Consider the following 20,551-nt stretch of genomic DNA (forward strand, 5'->3'; position numbering starts at 1 on the left):
CCCTGGGTACTGCAATGGAGATTCTTACAACTCATGAGAGGCAATGTCGCTACTGCCACCTGCTGGTGTAGCTAATAAACTGCTCTCACACGTACAGATCTCTGTTGACAGATTTCTGTGGTACAGAGTGGACAAAATTCCACAAATGTAACGTGACCTGCAAATTGACAGGAAATGATCTGCAAATGTGCTAAAACTGTTTTGTGTGTAAAAATAGATCTACAAATGCGTAAATAACACTTTGTATGTGAAATTAAATATGTGAATGTAGAGTAAATTGTACATATTTGCAAATTGCACTGTATTTTAGTGGATATGATTTTACACAACACAAATGTAAAAATACATGTTTTGGGTAGTGAGATATTTGTGTATATTTTTTTTTACAGATCTTCGCAGTACACATTGGACAAAATTCCACAAATGTGTAAAAAGGAAGTTTACACATTGGCAGTTTCACTGCCTCTGCCACCGGAAATGATGGATTGTCTTGTTATATCTCTCATAGTTTGATATAGTGCATCCAAATACAGAATGGCTCTAGTAAACCAAGAAATATGACCAGTATTACCTTCCATCTGAACTTGTTCACTCCTAAAGGGATGTTGGAGCAGACATCACAGCCGGAGGTCGCCATGGCAAATGAAGCAGCATGGAGGCACTTGAATCCTTCCCTGCATTGTGGTCACAACAAGATGAAGTTGAAAGCCACTGGACCCAACACTGCAGGGGGACTGCAGATGTAAATTAGCCTAAGGCTAACTCTGGTGTAATGCATCAAATGTTTACATTTATGTTATTAATTGCACATGGTCCCTTCTAAATAAAAATCAATCAATCAATCAATCAATCAATTAAACTGCTGACTTGCAGCCAGACACGGGTATTGCAACAAAACAAAGCTTCTAAAATGTCAGTTTGTTAAAGCATCACCGTTATGACTACCAAGCCATTTACAGAGAAACCCCCTCAAATCATGCCTCATGCATATCTATTTGTTATGCCAGGGCTGCTTTTAGAAAGGCTAACAATGCTAACCCTGAAAGAATGAACCCTGAGCATGTTATTGGCTGTGGACCATCAAATTGCACAATTACTTTTAGCAGTAAATGCAATTAAAGGACTGATCATCTACTAAGGTGGTAAAATACACAGTCCTAATTCTACATGCTGATATTCTGCTTGTTGCCTCATTCTGTGCTTAATGATCTCTCACCCAGGTACTGCTCGCGTACCCAAGGCTCATTTTGCTGCTCCAGAGAACTTGCCAACTGAACTGAACCTGACAGCCCGGAGATGGGAGCAACCTTATGAAAAAAAGAAACCATGGAATAAATTTAAGTTGGATTACAAAAAATAGTCATACTTTTTCCAAATTTTTACTGTTTCTAAATACTCGTCTAGTTATTTTCTGTGAAACCCCCACACTCATACAGCGTGCGCACACACCCCACACTGTCTGTTCCTATATACTTCCACATGGTGCTCTCTCCTCTGGGCACCCTGTGATGACACACACATACACATCTACGCACATCACAGAAACTAAGCCATACGTGACAACAGCGAGACATGTAATGCTGGTCTTTGAAAGCAAGTATGCACGTCTGTATTTTTTCCTTTTCATTTACCACAATTCTTCATTGTTAGGTGACTGGAATTTTGGAGCTCAGTTAGAAGAAGAAAAACTCTGCAGAGGACCAAGAAATCTTGAAATCCATCCTTTAACGGTCCATCTTCAGTCCATCTGTGGCTATATTTCCAAACCAAGGCCTGTGTGCCTCCCCAAGCCCTGACATTTGCTCCACCCACTCCAGATGTTAAATTGTGAGTGGATACAAGGCCTGAGCAGAGCCAGGGAACACAGTGAGAATTTTACTTCTGTAGACATTGTGCCTCATCCTGTGGACATACAAGATTAAACAAGGTCAAGGATGTTCCATGGTCTTGTTGTGTTTACATGTGTATTAAATGGGCACTCCACCAAGATTATACATCAAAGTCAGAAGTTCTACTCCGCCTGTAAAAACACTTGTATGTCTTCTGTGTTTGTCATGACATGATAAACATAATTAAAGCTGTCAATGTGTGTGTGTTACTCACATGTATCTGCTACAGGTAGTTGGATTGAGTAATCCTCATAGATGATCCATTCTGATTGTTTATTGATAAAGGATACATATTACATCACTCTTGACTTTAATGCTGTAAAGTCATTATAGAAATGAGTGAGGAGTCCGTAGATTGAATCCAAGCCAGATGTGTTTATTACATAAACTTCTGTTGAGTATAATGAACTTACACAGCCACAGGCAACAAGCTATACTAACAACCTGGCGGGTGATGTACACACAGGAGAGGTAAACTAGTGCGCATGCGCACTTCCTCAGGTACGGTGTTTTGTAGTGTCCATATAGAACGCAAACATAATCATTCACCAGAATGATCTACAGTTATGTTTATTAAGATTTCCTTATTTTTGTGTTTCTGTGTGTTGCATAAAACATTGAAGACATCTTATAATTTTGTACCCAAGTCCACTCGGTAAATCCATGATAAACTTGTTGTGATCCTCCATCTCCCTGCCTTGGAAGAGATGCTCCTCCATCTTTGTGGCTGGCTTGTCTCCCGGTGATGTTGGAGTACCAATCCTCAGGTCACATCTCCCGTCAACCAAGCATCTCTGCTTCACCAGTATCATACACAGCTGCTGCCACCCGGCACAGCAGATGGCGCTCTCTAAGAAGGGCACAAAAGAGGATGCAAGGAAGTCAGCAGTGTATCTGGTATATTTGGGGACTTTGTGTTAGTGTACTGGTATTCACTTTCTTCCTCACCTCAGGCCCCTGTACCCATGTTAGATCCAGTGAAGGTTTGGTGTTTTCTCCACTGTACTCACATTTCACTGCCGAGATAATCCATCCACCTCACAGGTGTGGCATATCAAGATGCTGATCAGACATTATGGGTATCGCACAGGCATGCCTTAGGCTGGCCACAATAAAAGGCCAGTCGAAAATGTGCAGTTTCACTGTATTGGGAGGGGTGCTCACTAACAGAGTTTGACAGATTTGTGAACAATATTTTTGAGAAATAGGCCTTTTGTGTACATAGAGAAAATCTTAGATCTTTGAGTTCAGCTCATGATGAATGGGGGCAAAAACAAAAGTGTTGTGTTTATAATTTTGTTCACTGTATATTTCCCAAAATATAATATCAATTATATTTATTATTAATACACACGGTAATGCACTCACCTCAATGCCTCACACTTGCTGGTGTTGTCAGTAACCTTGGAGATAAAATAGCTGTCTACAGCATACCTGACATGGCGGCTGGCTGACTGGTTTTAACACCCACAAATATTATGACACACAGTTATAATATACTCTATAATATTGTCGAAGTGCTGACTGCACATTCCCTCAACCTGGTCTGCAGAAAAGAAGATATTGGTATCTAATGTATTTTATGTAAAACAACAAATACCGATGTCAGACACCCACTTTTTCATACAGTGACAAAAGTTAATCTGGGTCAGAATCCTCCTCTCCTCTACTTATTAGACTTATCAAAACACTGATAATAAAATCGTACACCTATAATAACCCGATATGTGGGTTCATAATAAGCTCACCCCTCCTACCACGCTGACTCTTGACCTCAAGGTAACTGACATTACCCAGGTGGAACCAATGCCAGATGATTACAGAACAATCAAGTTGCCAACCAGCTGCACCTGCCGGCAGAAAACGTTACAACATAAATAGCTTACCTGCGGCAAAGCACCATCTTTCAGTTTGAAACATTTTCACGAGTCACTGCGGAACCATGGGGAAAGGGAAAAGGGCTACTGTCTATTGGGCAGCGGTTGTTATTCTGGTGTGTTATTTGGTACACATGATAGACTGCTATCGACTGAAAAAAACACAAAGACAACACGGACAAAAAAAAGCCGATGCAGCTAAAACGGTAGCTGTCCAAGAAGGGAAGATTGTGTTTGGGAGAGTTTTTAAAAACGGGTCAGCCATTGGCTCACGAGTCCTAAAGGCAGATGCTTCCATGGAGGGTGGAGCTGTGTATCAAGCTGACTCTGCAGGTAAAAAAACCTGCAGTCTTTAACCTATATTGAACTGTATTTATGAACTGCACAACAAATTGTAATAGGCCTACATTCACTAGAAGGTTCCCTGTCAGGCTGGCCTAAAGGACAAAGCCCAGATCTCGGTTTCAGAGAAGCAGCATGGAGGCGCATGGCAGCTTCTCTACAATGTGGTGGGGATCAGTTGAAGTTCAGAGCAGTGGGACCAGGAGTATCACAGTTTACAGTGGATCAAGGTAATTAAAGTTTATTATATAATGTCTCAACTGTAGGTATTCCCACAACTGACTTCAGTCACATTGATCTGCATGCCCCCCTCCCACACACAGGAACAGCACCTCCAATGCTTCTGTCCCAGGTGCCTTCCAGTTGTGGCTACAGCATGCAGAGGAACTCCCTTGCACTTGTTATGTTGGTTCCTTATGATGGCTGCAATGTGGTTAAAGAGGTAGGCCTAATGTTTATGGAAATGCAAGATATTGCTGCATGGTGGGAAGGTGGAAATCTGAGCAATTGACCAAGAGCTTAAATGATGTGTAGAAACCAGCAGCTGTTTTGATAAATGCTCTAATCATTAGTCGGGCAAGCTCAATTGTAGGCCTACTGTAGAACTTGTGTGTTTGGTTGGACAAATGGGCATTTCAATTTTAATGGCAATTTTGAGCATTTTCTCAAAGGCTAATTGATTAGAGCAGATCTGTAGATAACTTTGTGAATTTTCAAAACTACATTACAAAGTGCTATAGAAACATAAGGGCCATATTTAAATAAAGGTAATTTAAAAGTCAACAAGACTTTGAAACATTAGTAGAGCCCTGTCGGAGGATCTCGTGCATCAGCCTGGCTTGTAGGAGTTCAGGGCTTGAAGAATAAAATTCTGAAACTCACAGATAACTATTGAATGGCGGCAAGGATTGCTAATCAATTAACTGCATTCATGTAGCCTGTACTAAGCAAGTTCACTGTACAATGAGATCACTTCATTATCTGGCTTCACTAATGTTAACAAGTGATCACGCTAAGCGGTCACACAACTCTAGTTATCAACCCAGGGAAAGGGTGTAGAATTAGGAGGGATGTCGGTTTCTCACAGACTTAAAGAAATTGTATGCTTTAAAACTTTGGTGTGCACATTAAGCTTAATATGAAGTTAGGTTATACTGCCTGTGTGACTACAATGCAAATGAAATTCAAAGCGGAAAGGCTTGCTTTATATCAAATACACTAGTGCTTCAGTTTGGGTAGGATTGTATCACACACAGCATGCATGGAGCAGTCTGCAGGATCTTCTGCAAATAGTGACACGCTTCTCAGACTTGATGGTCAGGTTTTTTTTTATAGCCTTGCTCTTATCTCAACATAACCTGCTCCAGAGCAGGTTGCTCACTACCCTCAAACCCTGCTTTGTAGTACAGGCCCTAGTGTAACTTTGGGTTTATGTAATATTCTAATTCACACTTGTCTTCTCTTCCCCAAGGGTGGAAGTTACGTGCTCCCAATGCATTGGCAGGGTGTTCCAGTCTCACTCTGGTGTCCCACAACTGCCACACCACAACCTGTACCCACGTACACTCCATCAAACCCTGAGACGCTCCAGACAACCACAGAGAAACCAGTAACGGCCCAATCTCCACCATACCCCGCTTTCTTCCCATTTTACCCCTTTCCTCCTGCTCCGCCAACCACCACAGCAGCGCCGACTACAACCACGCCTGCAAATCCAACATGGCCTCAATATGTAAAATACCCCCCTCTCGTCCCTCCTTTTTACCCCTTTCCTCCTGCTCCGCCAACCACCACAGCAGCACCGACTACAACCACGCCTGCAAATCCAACATGGCCTCAATATCCACAATATGTAAAATACCCCCCTCTCTTCCCTCCTTTTTACCCTTTCCTCCTGCTCCGCCAACCACCACAGCAGCGCCGACTACAACCACGCCTGCAAATCCAACATGGCCTCAATATGTAAAATACCCCCCTCTCTTCCCTCCTTTTTACCCCTTTCCTCCTGCTCCGCCAACCACCACAGCAGCGCCGACTACAACCACGCCTGCAAATCCAACATGGCCTCAATATGTAAAATACCCCCCTCTCGTCCCTCCTTTTTACCCCTTTCCTCCTGCTCCGCCAACCACCACAGCAGCGCCGACTACAACCACGCCTGCAAACCCAACATGGCCTCAATATGTAAAATACCCCCCTCTCTTCCCTCCTTTTTACCCTTTTCCTCCTGCTCCAACCACCACAGCAGCACCAACTACCACCACTGCAAAACCAGCATGGCATCAATTTCCACAATACGCAAAATACCCCTTGTTCTTCCCTCACCCCCCTCCCAACCGCAACTCCTGCACAAACTACAACTGCTAACCCAGCATGGCCTCAATTTCCACAGCACCCCCTAAAATAAGTTTCCACCATATGGCACTTTCACCTATATTCTCTTTTCCCTCCCAATATCCAACCCCTAACCCGCAGATGACTACCACAACAGGCCCCACTTAATGTCTAGCCTACTGAAACTCTTCTAATAAATGGTATGGAAGGAAAAAAAGTAGCCCCGTCCAGTTCTTTTGTATTCACGCTGGTGCTGTTGAGTCCAGGCTTATCAAGAAGTGGTGCTGGAGGTGTTTGGGCAAGGTGAACAGTCAGCTATTCATATCAAAGATTTGTCTTGGACACTACCAGAATTTCCTGTGACTGAAGGGTTCACTTTTCCAGTGACTGTTGCTACACTCCCCCACAAGTCTCAAATGCTGATGCTTCTGTGCACCGGTGCTCACTGGTTTCTCTATGAAAATTTTACAGGCTTCAGTGATGGGATCACAGCTTAGTTTAACACAAATGGAAGCATTACACCATATCATTTCAGTGAAGAAATGACTGATTTGAGTTCAACTGCAACTTACTTTAAAAGTTACTAGCAGCAACAGGGGGAAAACATTGGCAAGCTTAAACATTTTGTGGTCAGATCAAAGAATGTGGGTCCAAATCAAAACCAGATAACATCCAGAGGTCATCTGTATACATGAAGTGTTTGGTCAGTCTGGTTGGGGACCTTAGTTGCGTGTCCATCCTCTGTTTGATGGACTGAAATCTTAAAAGTGAAACTCAGCATAGATTTAAGTGTGTGGAAGTTCACTTTGGATTAATGGCAAATATTTAGCTGGGTGAAGCAGTGGTCATTCTACATTAAACTGACTTGCAGTGGAATAGATACCATAACTTTATGTACTTAACTATGAGGGATGGAAAATGGTAATTGCCTTTACTGCTGAGAAGCAATTGTGCAGTTTCATAGAACAGTGTTTGTGTAGCCTTTTTTGGGCAGGGGGTGGGGGCAGCAGACCCAGTTGCAACATCCATGAAGGGGTATTTGCAGCAGAGCAACACTGTGCAGGCTTCCTTCTTTCAGGGTTAGACTTGGCACAAACTAGCTATGACACTTGCAATATACAACCTGAGATGTCAGTTCTTTTGTAAATTAAGGTAAATTGTCATTAGCGATCAGTTTCCCCATTAGTGAATTCGGACCACTGAGCCTTTTGCCAAGGATGGGTTATTCAAGCCAGTTCATACAGTATTCTCCTGCAGCTGCAATTGATGCAGAACAGTCACTTGCTAAATGTTGCTTGATAGAAAATATCAGACACTGGCCCTTTCAAGAGTTCCATTAAAGGATTGATCATCTACTAAGGTGGTGAAATACACAATCCTAATTCTACATGCTGATATTCTGCGCTTGATTATCTCTCACCCAGGTACTGCTCGCGTACCCGAGGCTCATTTTACTGCTCCAGTAAAACTGCCAACTGAACCTGACAGACTGGAGATTGGAGCAACCTCTTGAAAAGAAACCATGGAATAAATTTAAGTTGGATTACAAAAAATAGCCATACTTTTTCCAAATTGTTACTGTCTCTAAATACTCGTTATTTTCTGTGAAACCCCCTCACTCCTATATACACTCACACAGCGTGCGTGCACACACCCCATTCTGTCGGTTCCTATATACTTCCACATGGTGCTCTCTCCTCTGGGCACCCTGTGACGACACACATACACATCTACACACATCACTGAAACTAAGCCACACGTGACAACCGTGAGACACGTAGTGCTGGTCTTTGACATCAAGGATGCACGTTTGTATTTTCATTTACCACAATTTTTGATTGTTAGGCGACTGGAATTATGGAGCTCAGAAGAAGAAAAACTTAGCAGAGGACCAAGAAATCCTGAAATCCATCCTTTAACGGTCTGTTCAGCATGGGAGAAGCAGTTGTCCTTTTATGCAACACTGTGCTTATCTTTGTTTTGATATAATTTTTTTTTATGGTTTGCACTCTACAATGGAGGTGAGTCCTACAGCATGTGCTATATACGATTTGGCTTTTCATTTTGGCCGTAGTTACAATTTAGGATTGAAGGACAATGCATATGTGCTTCAGTAAGTTTGTCATTATGGATGTTATTTTGTGACTTCTGTTCATGCAGACTAAATGAGATCAGAGACTGAAAGATCATTGAATAGGAACATGGCATCTACACAGGAAATATGACAACGAAATATACTGTAGCTATTACTTCATGTTTGAGCCCATTCTGCAATTGTTGCAATCTATTATATCTGAAAGCCGGAACATTAAGATACGATGTACATGAAAGATATTGATAGCCTGAATTTAAGTGATTGATTTCAGTCTGGGAACTTTGACCCACCTCTGAAAATCTTCAATCCATCTGTGGCCATATTTTCAAACCAAGGCAAACAGTCCCTCCCCCAGCCCTGACATTTGCTCCACCCACTCCATACAGTTTGTCTTTATGGAGGACTATGATGTGGACATGTATGTGGAAGAAGAGAGAGAGGTATTCATGAGACAGGCCACAATGGGCCATTGGTGGGAGGACTGCGGAGATGATGGCAACTGTGACATTCAACAACAGAAAGCGGGAAGAGGCTGCATGGTAAACAGCCGCAGCTGGGCCGAAGAGCTCCAGGATATCTTTACACCACAGGCAGAAGACTGTCACACTGGAGGGCGAACCAGACTTGCCAGCATCTCTGTGAGTGATTGACTTTCTCTTTATGTCTGGGCCACAAAAGCACTGAATTACCATTTGCTCTGACAAATTCCATTACATCTCCAGGCACAAGAAAACAGAGCGAGACAGGATAAGAAAGGGATTCAGCACAAATCCAGGTTTCTACAAATAACATACATAGAAAAACACTAACAAACTCAATTAAAACCTGAGGCTATGCCTATCCAGTTTCTATATGTGTGTAGATTCAGCATATGATTATAATGGTGTAGGCTATACGTTGCCCTTAGAGAACTGCGAAAAAGGCTGAGGATATCTGGCATCTGATGCTGATGAAGGAGGAAAGATGACTCAAAAATGTTGTGCTGTTTAATCAGCCCACTGCTGCATTGTAACACAGCATTGTGGGAACTAACTGTGGGTATGTGTGTGCTTCCTTGAGTGTGTGTTTGCGTTTCTCTTCACACACGTGGCCACGTACACCCTGTGCTTCCTTGTCTCTCTTACGGCTCATCACACTTGAATCTGTGATGTGGAACGGGTCTGGAGGAGGATCCTTGAGGAGACTAAACAAACAGAGAATGTGCAATTAGAAATTCACTGCACTACTTTGGGCCAACAAGCAGATGCAGATGCCATGTCAGTGTTGTTGCTTAAAATGTATTAGAGGAGCATATTATTGATCAGCAGTGGCCTATTTAATGGTTTTGTTTTCCAGGGTTGCAATCTCATTTATCAGATATGTTTAGCCAGGCCTTCAGCCCACCGTGTCGCTCACCTTGCCATGCAACCAATAATTTGCCCTTATTTCTGTAAATCTATAAGGTCTTTCTCATCTTATCAGGATACAGATTTCCAGCAGCTGTTATTTGTTCTTTTCCTCCCATTAAAAGAAAGACAAAGAGGAGTAGCCAGGAGAAAGAAAGCAAGTGAGGAAGATGGAGGAAAAGATAACGGATCAGAAGAGCAGTGGCAGCACTTAGCAGCTCTGTCTCTCCCCTCCCTCCTGCATTTCTCTCTTCTCCTCTGCTTCCGCCTCTTCCCACTCTTTCCTCTCCTGCTCCCACATCCCCCCCTCCTCTCTCTGCTACCTCCCTCCCTCCATCCCCTCACTGCTCTCTCCTCCCTCCTTCGCTCTCTTGCACAGAGCTGCAGTATATGAGAGGGTCTCCTGGGTCTAGCTTCGCTGCAGTGTAGAGAAGGGCAGGGCGGCTGTTTTAGTACGATGCGCTGAAGGATGGTGCACCAAGAGAAACGCGTTTACCAGGTGTGTGGATTTTGTGTTTGTTGCTTTAGTGATTCTGAGGGTGCAGCATATGTAGCCTAATGTTTACAGGTATACGTGATAGGTATCCATCATGGATGCGCTGGCGTAGATGAATCAGCCATAATGGATGAGTGGATACTTGATTGTGAGGTGGCGTGGGTGTGTTCTCATATGTGATCCTTACCTGTTTATCTCTATGTTTGCTAGACTAATCTGCTCAGTAAAATTTGAAATAATTTCATCTTTCATGTGATGGATGTGGGTGTAATCATATGACATGCTATGCTGTTTTCATAAATTAAATCTTTCTACGTCGACTATAAATATACTATGGGGTGCTTTTGCTATATAACATACTTTCTTACAGGATGGCAAAAATAAGTTGTGTGTGAATCTATGTGTGTGTATGTCTGCTGGTAAGGAGGACATCCGGCTGTCTGAAGTGGATGAGCAGGAGACAGAGCATTGGTTGGGAGAGTGAAGGCGATCAACTGTGATTTATGCTCTTACATCACAGTCTTATCTAATGACGCGTCACAGAAAAAGAGAGAGGGTGTTAGTGTTGAGCCGGTTTTGAGGTTATTTAGAGAGAGAACGTTGACAAATAAGAGAAACATACCTAATTTTGGAAGTGTTTTTAGTTATGTATGTATGGCACACACATACACAATAGTAAATCATGTCTCAAATATTTCGTTCAGTATTTCGAGAGAAAGAAATTTGAGAATTAAAGACTTTGATCTGTGTAACAGAAACCCAGGCAGCTCAAGTGACCTAAAAATGTAGTTTACAAAAAGAAATGAGATCTAAGGGCAGCTAGAGAGTGGAAGTGGAAGATAAAGAGAAAATTATAAACGGTTCAGGGTATGACATACACAGAAGAATACAAAAGGGGACAAAATGAAATCAGGACAATGAAAATAGATGCTGAGAAAGTAAGTAAAAGAAAATTTCTGGTCTAAAAGAGAAACAGGAGGGGAGCAGAGATTATACCTGTCAAAAGAGATTAGTCATGTACACGAAGTTGCCAATCAGAGGGCAGAATGACGTGGCATTGTTATCCATTTTACTGTAGATATTGGCCGCTGTCTTGATGATGGCCTTTGAATGGGCAATTCAGCAAAGGAAAACCTTTATTGATGACTTACAGCTAATATAGTTGTTGAAAATGATTACTACAGACCTTAAATACTTGATTGCTGTAATTGGTTGAAAGAAGATTAGTGTAATGTACTTCCTTGTAGACAAATGCTTTAAAACAGTATGGATACTTTTTTCCTTTTTACATCTGGTGTGGGGACCTTGAATGTAAACTTAAAAAAAAAAAAAAAAATGTGGATAGAAGCTGCTAGATTCACTCATCCATCCATTTACTATACCAGTTCGTCCTTATGGGTGCTGTAGTCTATCCCTGGATGCAACTCATAGACAGACAAATGCATGCATACTAACATATTCATAGCTGCAAGCAAATTTGAGCAAGTTTCCATTTCACCTGATTTGCATGTCTCTGAACTGTGGGAGAAAATCAGACCACCTGAATCTGCCAGATGTCCCTTTTTAATCAGGTTGCCAATTCAGTCCAGCTTTTATTGTAGTGCTTATATGTCAAGAGGAACAGGATATTCTGTTCTCAGTGTATGGTGGGCTGCAGAATCTTACACCTACTATTTAAACTTGATATTTTTGGGTTAGCTGATTATTTAGAGGCAGAACAGGAAATTAGAGGAAGAGTAATATGTAAGGTGTGATGTCAAGAGAAGGCCTTATAAATGTGTTGGCTAAGCTTTAATAGAGTAGTTAACATATTTATACAACTATAATGACAGTATATGTGAGCCCCCAGCTGTGTGAAAGGCAGGAAATTGGATTGCATGACTTTGCTGCATTCGTTCAATCTACCTTTCTATTCTTAATCCATATTTGTCCCTCCTCCGAGGTTTCTTCTTTTTTTTTTATTTCAGCCTCCTCCTCCTCTAAACCAGAAAGTGCTGTATCATTTGGTACAACAGTTTTATTAATAGCTTGAATTTAAAGAGCAAACTGCACACCCAGCTTAGATTTTTCTTCCTGAGTATGTCACACTTGGTCAATGAAGCAGCAGCAGCACTTTTATTAATATTCTTTATTTTCATGTATTTTTCTCTTTTCTCTGGCAGGCCCAGAGGAATGAGCGAGAGTCCATCAGGCAGAAACTGGCCCTTGGCAGTTTCTATGACGACGAGCCAGTCATCTACACCAGCTGCAGCAAGAACGGCCCATCCTCCCGGTGGGTTTGGACGGAGCGTGTGTTTGATCACTGTAGTATTTTGAAGGCTGGCATCAATATTTTTGTGTTGCACTCTTTAGAGCTTTATATGTTCTTGGATGGATGGCGGGGAAATAATACATAATATGCCCTAGATTAAATTAATTATTGATTCACAGAAAACCTTACCAATTATGTAAAGGCTTGATATAAAACACAACTGTAGATTTTGTAGGCTGTGTAAACAGGTAGTGTTGCCAATATAACCTGCTCATATAGACCACATGACTGACCAATATAAGGCATTTAATTATTTAACTGCCCATCATATTAGCAAATAAATGAATCAGTCTAGCCCGTTATTGTGTGTATATTCATGCAAAGTGTTAGTAGAAACAATGATTAACATGTATCTCCAAATTTGGTCATTTTGAAATTATCAGATACATTTTCTGAACCTTCGTGGGTTGAGGACATTCTCTTACTTCTTAAACAAAGAAATAATTAAAAACCCATTGGATCATCTGAAAAACAGAGCTGTTTTTCATAGCTTTTGAAAAGTTGATATTTTTGGAGATACATACTTGAGCCAGAAGAGGGAGCTATTCAGTAGCTTACTTTATCTTTTCACTCAGAACTATAAACTAAAAACACACAAATCATAAATAAAAAGACTGGTTGGATTGTTGGCTTGTAGGTGTCAAGTGCAAATGACAGCGGGTCCATTGTGGAAGAAACAGTGAATCATGTGACAGTGCAGAATAGTGCAGTAACAGGGGTAAGTAAGTTGAATTATCCTGTTAGACAAACAGCGGAAGACAGTGAGTGACTCACATAACAGAAGTGCAGGCTGAAAATAAAAGGTTTCCCGGAAAGCCACAGTATACTGTTTACAGTCAGTCCAAGGGAATTGACATTGTACTAAACAATAACTATCAGGAGCAGAACAAAGAAGTATGTACAAGCATGGAAAGAGTAGGCACAGAGGAGGTGGTTAACCTCTGTTGCGTAATATGGTGCTGAGATGGAAACTCAGCAATGCCCGAGTTTCATGACTCAGACAAAATTTGAAGAAATTCTCACAGTGGGATATAGTTTAGATATGTGTGTAATGCCAAAATAAGATATTTCCCAATTGAAAACTCTGCCACCACCTGTTAGATAAAGCATTAAATGAAAACAGATTATAATGTTTTTCATATTATATCTCCAAATTATATCTTTAGTAATTATTACATCTTTACATGACAATTCTGCATTTTGCCTTAAAATGCGAGTGGATTAGTCTTCCATTGTTTTACTGTTTATATTTTTACTGCCCCTTTTAGTTTGTTAATGTAGTATCGTGATGTACACAAAAGTGCAATACAAAAAAAAATTACTTGTGTCTTTAATGTCTTAAAGTCTTCATTCCATAAAAATGAATGATACACAGTAGGTTTCACATATGAAATCAAACTAAGATATCATTTTCCCATGAAAGTGATATTTCATGTTTGTAATTGAGGTTTTGGACACCCAACAATGCATGCACACGTAGATGAAACAGGTGCATTACATCCGACACGAGATGGTTAACCAAAGCCACTGCAGCTACAACACAACTCTCCTTTCTTTCCATGACAGCTGTGACCTCCAGTAACTCTGTGGCACTTTGACTTTAACATTGGAGGGGCGTTTATATAACACAATGGGGCCGCCCCCCTCATGCTACTGCCGACTGTTTGAGGAACTGCAGTTCTATCTGTGGTCCAAATGTTGCTGAAAGAAGAAGTGAGGCTCGATATAAATCTGCAGCAGTGATTGGTGGACTTAAACATGTGACCTCCAAAGGAGGTAAAGGTGCACCCTCTGGGGTTTAGTTTGGGGTGGAAATTCCAGCACCACCCTGTCCAGTTCAAGAGATGTTGAAGTTATTGTTCTCATCCTAGTTTAGGGGGAGGTTATTTTGGGTTGTTAGGTTCTTTCAGAGTAACATGATCTGGAATTGAGTGAATGGTGTTTTGAGCTCTTGGAAAGGCTGAGGTTTGAACTGCAGTAGAGGTTCTGATGTCATGTTTGCGGCTTCGATTGTTTCATTGAAGCTTTCAATTGCTTTTCTTCCTACTTGATTAGGTGACACACTGTGACGTTACTGACATCAATAAACTTCCTGACCAAAAGTATGTGGACACCAAAATAATAATATTCCAAAACAATGTGCTATAACTGCCTCCACTCTTCTGTGAAGGCTTTCCACAAGATTTTGGAACCTGGCTGTAGGAATTTGCTCCCATTCAGCTACAAGAGCATTAGTGAGGATGGGTTGAGCACTGATGTTCAATGATAAGGCCCAGGATTGCAGTTGACATTCCAGTTCATCCCAGAAGATGCTGAGTAGGGATGAGGTCAAATCTCTGTTCACGAACTCATTTATGTTGAAAGGGGACAGGATCTTCCCCAAACTGTTGGCACACGTTTGGAAGCACACCATTGTCTTTATATACTGTAGCATTAAGATTTCCCTTAAAGGGATGGTTCAGGTTTTTTTGAAGTGAGTTGTATGAGGTACTTCTCCATAGTATTACTTGCAGTAAACGGGGAAGCAGAGCAATACAATGCTGTGGACAGGAGCACCAAAAGTCAAAAAATTGTTAGTCAAAAAACAAGGCCCACCTAAATAAATCTAAATCAGATTAAGTGTACACTTAAGATATTTTCATCCTATTTACCATTCCTTCAGACAGTCTTACCTAAACAAATCAGATGTTTGGATTAGAGTTACAGCAACATAGCCTGGGAAAAACACAAGCACGCAGCATCTTTTAAATCTTTAGAAATGTGAAGTTTGATTTCAGTTTGATCTCGCAACTTTCTGACCCAAACAGTGGATCCGCGGCGTAATACAGTGCGCAGTGCAGTTTGGCTTATGAGTAAAAATATGAGTTCTATGGTTAGTGCCAAAGAAGTATTTTTCTTTGGCACTAACCATAGAACTCTGATGGCGAGGTAAAGCCTGGAAAATACTTTTAATATAGGGTACACTTAAACTGATATTATTTTTGTGTTGATAATATTCTTTATTTTAATAATCCCTTTTATTTTAAGAATATTCAGTGTGTTAGAAGTGTGTCAGTGTTTAAAAAGTCACCATTTGGACACTGCAGTGCTCCTCCTGCCTTTTGCTGTAAAAATAAAAATCCAGCTGATTCTCCATGGAATCTGGCACGTGATTTACAGTGCTGTATAGACAGCTACCAAACTTTTTCATGATTGTTTTGCTTTTTCATGGAAATTACAATAATCACCTCAATTAACTGTTTATAATTATTCATTTGTAGGATTCCGCAAATGCTTGAACCCTGGGTCCAAATATTTCCTGGCCTTTCCACTTCCCACTCCTTCATAATCTTGTTGAGGATACGTATAAAGACATAGATTCCTACCAAGTCCCCCATGTTGTGATTTCTTTCATTTAAATTGTGTTTGTGTTTTTTAGAGTAAACAAAATCAGTAAAAAAAAATTCCCTATTTTCTCCACAGGTTTCATTCTGAGTAGTAGATGTTTTCAGCATCTGTAACTAAAAATCAACATTTCCTCTCTCATATTCTTCACTTTTATGTTTTTCCTCTCAGTCTGCAGAGTGGGGTGAACTTGCAGGTGTGTTTTGTTAACGACAGCAGCAGTGACAAAGACAGTGATGCGGAGGACAGCAGGACAGAGACCAGTCTGGACACGCCGCTTTCACCTGTGGTATTTACAGCTTAGATAGTCTCTGTGTTTTTGCGTATGTGTTTCTCTCTCGTCCCACTTCTCCAATTACTCTTTTTAAAAACCACGTGTGAGAACCACATTGGCTTTGCATCATAATATTACTTACAATACCTCTTCTCCAGAGCAAGCAGAGCTCGTCATTATCGGACCGAGACACGGCGGAGGAGGACTCAGACCCATTAGATGACTGCGGCGGGTTCTGGCGGGTGCAGCGGAGGCTGCAGGAGGAGGCCCGGGTGGCGCTGGCTCTGGCTCGACCCATGGCCCGCATGCAAGTGGAAGTGGAGAGGCAAATCCAACTGCACAGACGTTCACCTGTGGCTGACTTGGTTAGTCCAAGAGAAGAAGAAAGGGGGAACAGTGAAAATAGAATTACTTAGTCTAACTTGCTGTTACAGTAAACACAGCACAATAAAAATGACATAAGGGACTTGCAATGGCCTGAATAGAAGGTCAGTCAGGGTGTGTAAGTTGATGTATGTCTCTCTGTGTGACCAAGAGAAAACCCCTGATACTGGTAAACAAAACAGCAGCTAATTTGTCCCACTGTTGATGGACAAAGGACATTTGCAAACCCAGATAGAGTCCCTGACAAAAGTCTTGTCGCTTGTGTACAAATTGACCTGAAGTGCCGCTGAAATATATTTCATATATTATTTTTACAAGAAATGGCTCATTTTAATCCCAACAGCTTTTGTAATAATGTTTCAGTGCAAAACGAAACTGTCAAAAAGTATTCTAATATTCACAGCTTGTGTTGTCGCCTTGTCATATGAGCTTCACCTGTGACTAATAATGGATCAATTAGGTCTCAGGTGTGTATAAAACAACCCCAGTACACTAGACCTTCACATCAACAGCAACTAGACCTCTGCAAACATGCCTAAGATTCACCCTGAGACTAAAGTTTTGATTATCAAGAGGCTGAAGACCAGATCCACTGCTGATGTGGCAGACACCTTCAATGTGTCTCAGTGTCAAGTACAGAGGATAAAAAAAACATCTGGAGACATTTTTGACAAGCCCAGGTCAGGCAGACCCCGCAAGACAACTGCTCGAGAGGACCGTTTGGTTTCAAAATCCAAGGCCAGCCCATTTTCCACTGCAGCAGAGCTCCATGAGACCTGGTCACCTGAGGTCCCTGTGTCAACCAGAACAGTTTGTCGGATTCTGTCTCGAAATGGCCTCCATGGTCAGTGCCCAGAAGCCAGCACTAAACAAAAGACAATTGAAAAACCGTGTGGCATTTGCCAAGGCCTACAGCCTGCTAAAAGGAATGGACACTGGAAAAGTGGAAGAAGGTGGATTTTTCAGATGAATCTTCTGTTGAATTACACCACAGTCGCCGCAAATATTGCAGGAGACCTGCTGGAGCCCACATGGATCCGAGATTCACCCAGAAAACAGTGAAGTTTTGGTGGCGGAAAAATCATGGTTTGGGGTTACATCCAGTATGGGGGTGTGCGAGAGATCTGCAGGGTGGAAGGCAACATCAATAGTCTAAAATACCAAGAAATCTTAGCTACCTCTTATTTTCCCAACCATAAAAAAGGCCAAATTCTGCAGCAGGATGGTGCTCCATCGCATACTTCCATCTCCACATCAAAGTTCCTCAAGGCGAAGAAGATCAAGATGCTCCAGGATTGGCCAGCCCAGTCACCAGACATGAACATCATTGAGCATATGTGGGGTAGGATGAAATAGGAAGCATGGAAGACGAAACCAAAGAATACTGATGAACTCTGGGAGGCATGCAAGACTGCTTTCTTTGCTATTCCTGATGACTTCATCAATAAATTGTATGCATCCTTGCCAAACCGCATGGATGCAGTCCTTCAAGGTCATGGAAGTCATACAAGATATTAAATTTGGATCTCACAGCATCACTACTTAATTTGCTGACACATTTTTGTATTTGCAGTAAATTTGTTCAATTTCTGTATAGGCGACAACTTTTGTCTTGCCAAAATTTGACCTTTCTGTCTTGTTTAAATGATAAATCTTTTTTCAGTGAAACTACTTTTATTTATTTCAGTGCATTAAACATCATTTGGGAGGGTTTTAGCTTTTCATATGAGCTATTTCTAACACCAATTGATTAATTAAAAGTCAGGTTAATAGCCGGTGTTTCTACAAAATAGATAAGCGACAAGACTTTTGTCAGGGACTGTAGATGCATAGATCCAGTTGACCTTCATCAATATTGAATGATTCAGAGCCTTTTTGCACATTTTGAAATGCAGTAATTTCCTATCTATGTGTGTTTACACACGCAGCTCCCCCATCTGCCCCACATCAGCGAGGGCTTGATGAAGAGGAATCTGAGGAGAGGGGACATGAGGGACATGAGTCTAGGACAGCTGCAAGTCATCACAAATGACTTACACTCACAGATTCAAAGTGAGTAGATCTTATACACACTGCAAGTATTTAATAAACCCAACAACCTCCTACCCTTCCAACAGATTTCTTGTATCTTCCCATTTTAGTGGCATACTGTTGTTGGCAGGTGAAAAACATCTTTAAGGAAAACAGTATGGGATCTAACGCAGTTTAACTTATTCAAAATGGTTTGGAAGTGTGTGATAAACCTAAGGGTCACAGACCTTCTTCCCCATATGTTATATTTCAATTACATAGGCTGAAAAACAATACTGCTAATGCTACAAAGAGTCATGCTGGTGTATCCTGGTGGATTAGGTCAAAGAGTATACCGTTGACCAAACTGGTCAACTTTCAGCTTTCTGCTATTCAACTGTTCTGAAATATTTAAACAGAGGTCACAATATCAAAAGATTTAAAAACATCCAACCCTAAAAACAGACAGAGAAATGTAAAACGTACAGTTCAAAATATAGACATTTTCTAACTATTTTAACAGATCAGGCACTGAAATTCTCCTCCTCTGATCTGACATTTTTCTGTTGACCATCTTGCATTAGACTTGAGTTAATATATAAAAATATATAATATTCATCTATAATCTTACTCAGGTCTTAATGAGGAGCTAGTACAGTTGCTGCTGCTGAGGGATGAGCTACATGTGGAGCAGGACGCCATGCTGGTGGACATAGAGGACCTCACCAGGTGAATCTTTCTCATCTCTCTCGGCCCTGTCTCTCTGTCTGCAATAGCTATCAACTTCTCCATTTCTACTGCAAACGTCAGAGAGGAGTAGTCCGTGTGAACTGTATTTTGCATGTATGGACTGTGCTCGCTCTAATGCACTTCTGGTCTTTGTTGCCACAGGCATGCTCACAGCCATCAGCGGCACCAGGCAGAGAAAGCCATCTCTAAATAAAAACACCCCTGTCTACACGTGTGTTCGTCTGCACGCCATTTTACCTCCTGCTCCATGGACTGTCACCAGTATTACTAATGAAACTCCATCCGTGCTGACTGTGTCTGGAGAAATGAATATGCCATATACAGTAGTATTAAAACAGGCACACTCGTAATGTATTGCACCAGAGGATGTTCTGGAAGGACAGAGGACCTGAAATCTGAGTCATCACCACTTTCAGTAAGGACACAGTTAAGTTTGTGCAGGGTTTTCACTTTAACTCAGCATGATTAATCATGCCATATTTCATAGAATTAGGGGAATCCTCTCAACTTAATTCCATCCCTAGCCCTGATTTATCTCTTCATGATTTTGCACGGTACACTCATGTATGTTAATGCCGGGTTGGAGAGAGCGCCTGTCCACGTTGTTTCTCCCTTGTCTCAAAAAAAGATGCTGACTTCTCGGGGGCCACTCCTGACTGAACTGAGATTCAATTAACGTTGTCTTTTGTTTATGTCTATAATAATCAAGAGGATTGATCAGTTCATCTGTAGACACGCTCTGTTCACCTGTTCATCATTTCTTTCACTTAGAGCACTGTGTCGTCGCCGTTTAACGCTGGAATTCACTATTAAGCACCTACTATCTAAGCTGTTGCAATAGAAAATTATAAACACTGTTCTTATTTGCAGTTTGGCTTCACGTGGTGTTTAAATGCTGCAGCAGCTTCACAGGGCCCCTCTTGCAAGGATCACTTAGACACAAAATTGGATGTAACTTGATAGCTGCTATGGTTTCCACCTGCTTTAAAGATGCATTCAGGGCCTTTCTGGATAATATTT

The 20,551-nt window shown here is 41.4% G+C and overlaps 2 protein-coding genes and 1 long non-coding RNA gene across 10 annotated transcripts; 2 read left to right on the plus strand and 1 right to left on the minus strand.

Annotated features, from left to right (window-relative positions):
- Nucleotides 1-390: 390 nt before the first annotated feature.
- On the minus strand, nucleotides 391-3,631 carry LOC119883962. Of its 3 annotated transcripts, none has more exons than XR_005440890.1 (5): nucleotides 3,258-3,631; nucleotides 2,104-2,739; nucleotides 1,632-1,902; nucleotides 1,217-1,307; nucleotides 391-674 (listed from the first exon to the last, which is right to left on the minus strand). It is a non-coding gene; the product is annotated as an uncharacterized LOC119883962 (long non-coding RNA). The 3 variants fall into 3 exon arrangements; XR_005440891.1 differs by adding an exon at nucleotides 2,838-2,926 and having other exon boundaries at nucleotides 1,632-2,739; XR_005440889.1 differs by having other exon boundaries at nucleotides 1,632-2,739.
- Nucleotides 3,632-3,786: 155 nt separating this feature from the next.
- Nucleotides 3,787-6,659, plus strand: LOC119883959. 5 transcript variants are annotated; one of them, XM_038694451.1, is made up of 5 exons: nucleotides 3,787-4,099; nucleotides 4,168-4,338; nucleotides 4,432-4,550; nucleotides 5,580-5,827; nucleotides 5,939-6,659. In XM_038694451.1, the coding sequence occupies exons 1-5, from the start codon at nucleotides 3,832-3,834 to the stop codon at nucleotides 6,072-6,074; spliced, it is 942 nt and encodes a 313-aa protein (XP_038550379.1). In that variant the 5' UTR covers nucleotides 3,787-3,831; the 3' UTR covers nucleotides 6,075-6,659. The 5 variants fall into 5 exon arrangements, with proteins under 5 accessions (XP_038550379.1, XP_038550375.1, XP_038550376.1 ...); XM_038694447.1 differs by having other exon boundaries at nucleotides 3,788-4,099; nucleotides 5,580-6,659; XM_038694448.1 differs by having other exon boundaries at nucleotides 3,789-4,099; nucleotides 4,183-4,338; nucleotides 5,580-6,659.
- A 2,258-nt stretch (nucleotides 6,660-8,917) lies between these two features.
- LOC119883961 (schwannomin-interacting protein 1-like) lies at nucleotides 8,918-20,406 on the plus strand. 2 transcript variants are annotated; one of them, XM_038694452.1, is made up of 7 exons: nucleotides 8,918-9,175; nucleotides 12,581-12,690; nucleotides 16,285-16,402; nucleotides 16,546-16,752; nucleotides 18,700-18,823; nucleotides 19,417-19,510; nucleotides 19,673-20,406. In XM_038694452.1, exons 1-7 carry the CDS (start codon nucleotides 8,933-8,935, stop codon nucleotides 19,722-19,724), a joined length of 948 nt encoding a protein of 315 aa, XP_038550380.1. In that variant the 5' UTR covers nucleotides 8,918-8,932; the 3' UTR covers nucleotides 19,725-20,406. The 2 variants fall into 2 exon arrangements, with proteins under 2 accessions (XP_038550380.1, XP_038550381.1); XM_038694453.1 differs by lacking the exon at nucleotides 8,918-9,175 and adding an exon at nucleotides 10,268-10,421.
- The last annotated feature ends 145 nt before the right edge of the window (nucleotides 20,407-20,551 follow it).

The sequence above is a fragment of the Micropterus salmoides genome, unplaced genomic scaffold, assembly GCF_014851395.1.
Source record: "Micropterus salmoides isolate LMB-PRFRI ecotype aquatic unplaced genomic scaffold, ASM1485139v1 Ms_hic_scaffold_305, whole genome shotgun sequence".
Lineage (NCBI taxonomy): Eukaryota > Metazoa > Chordata > Actinopteri > Centrarchiformes > Centrarchidae > Micropterus > Micropterus salmoides.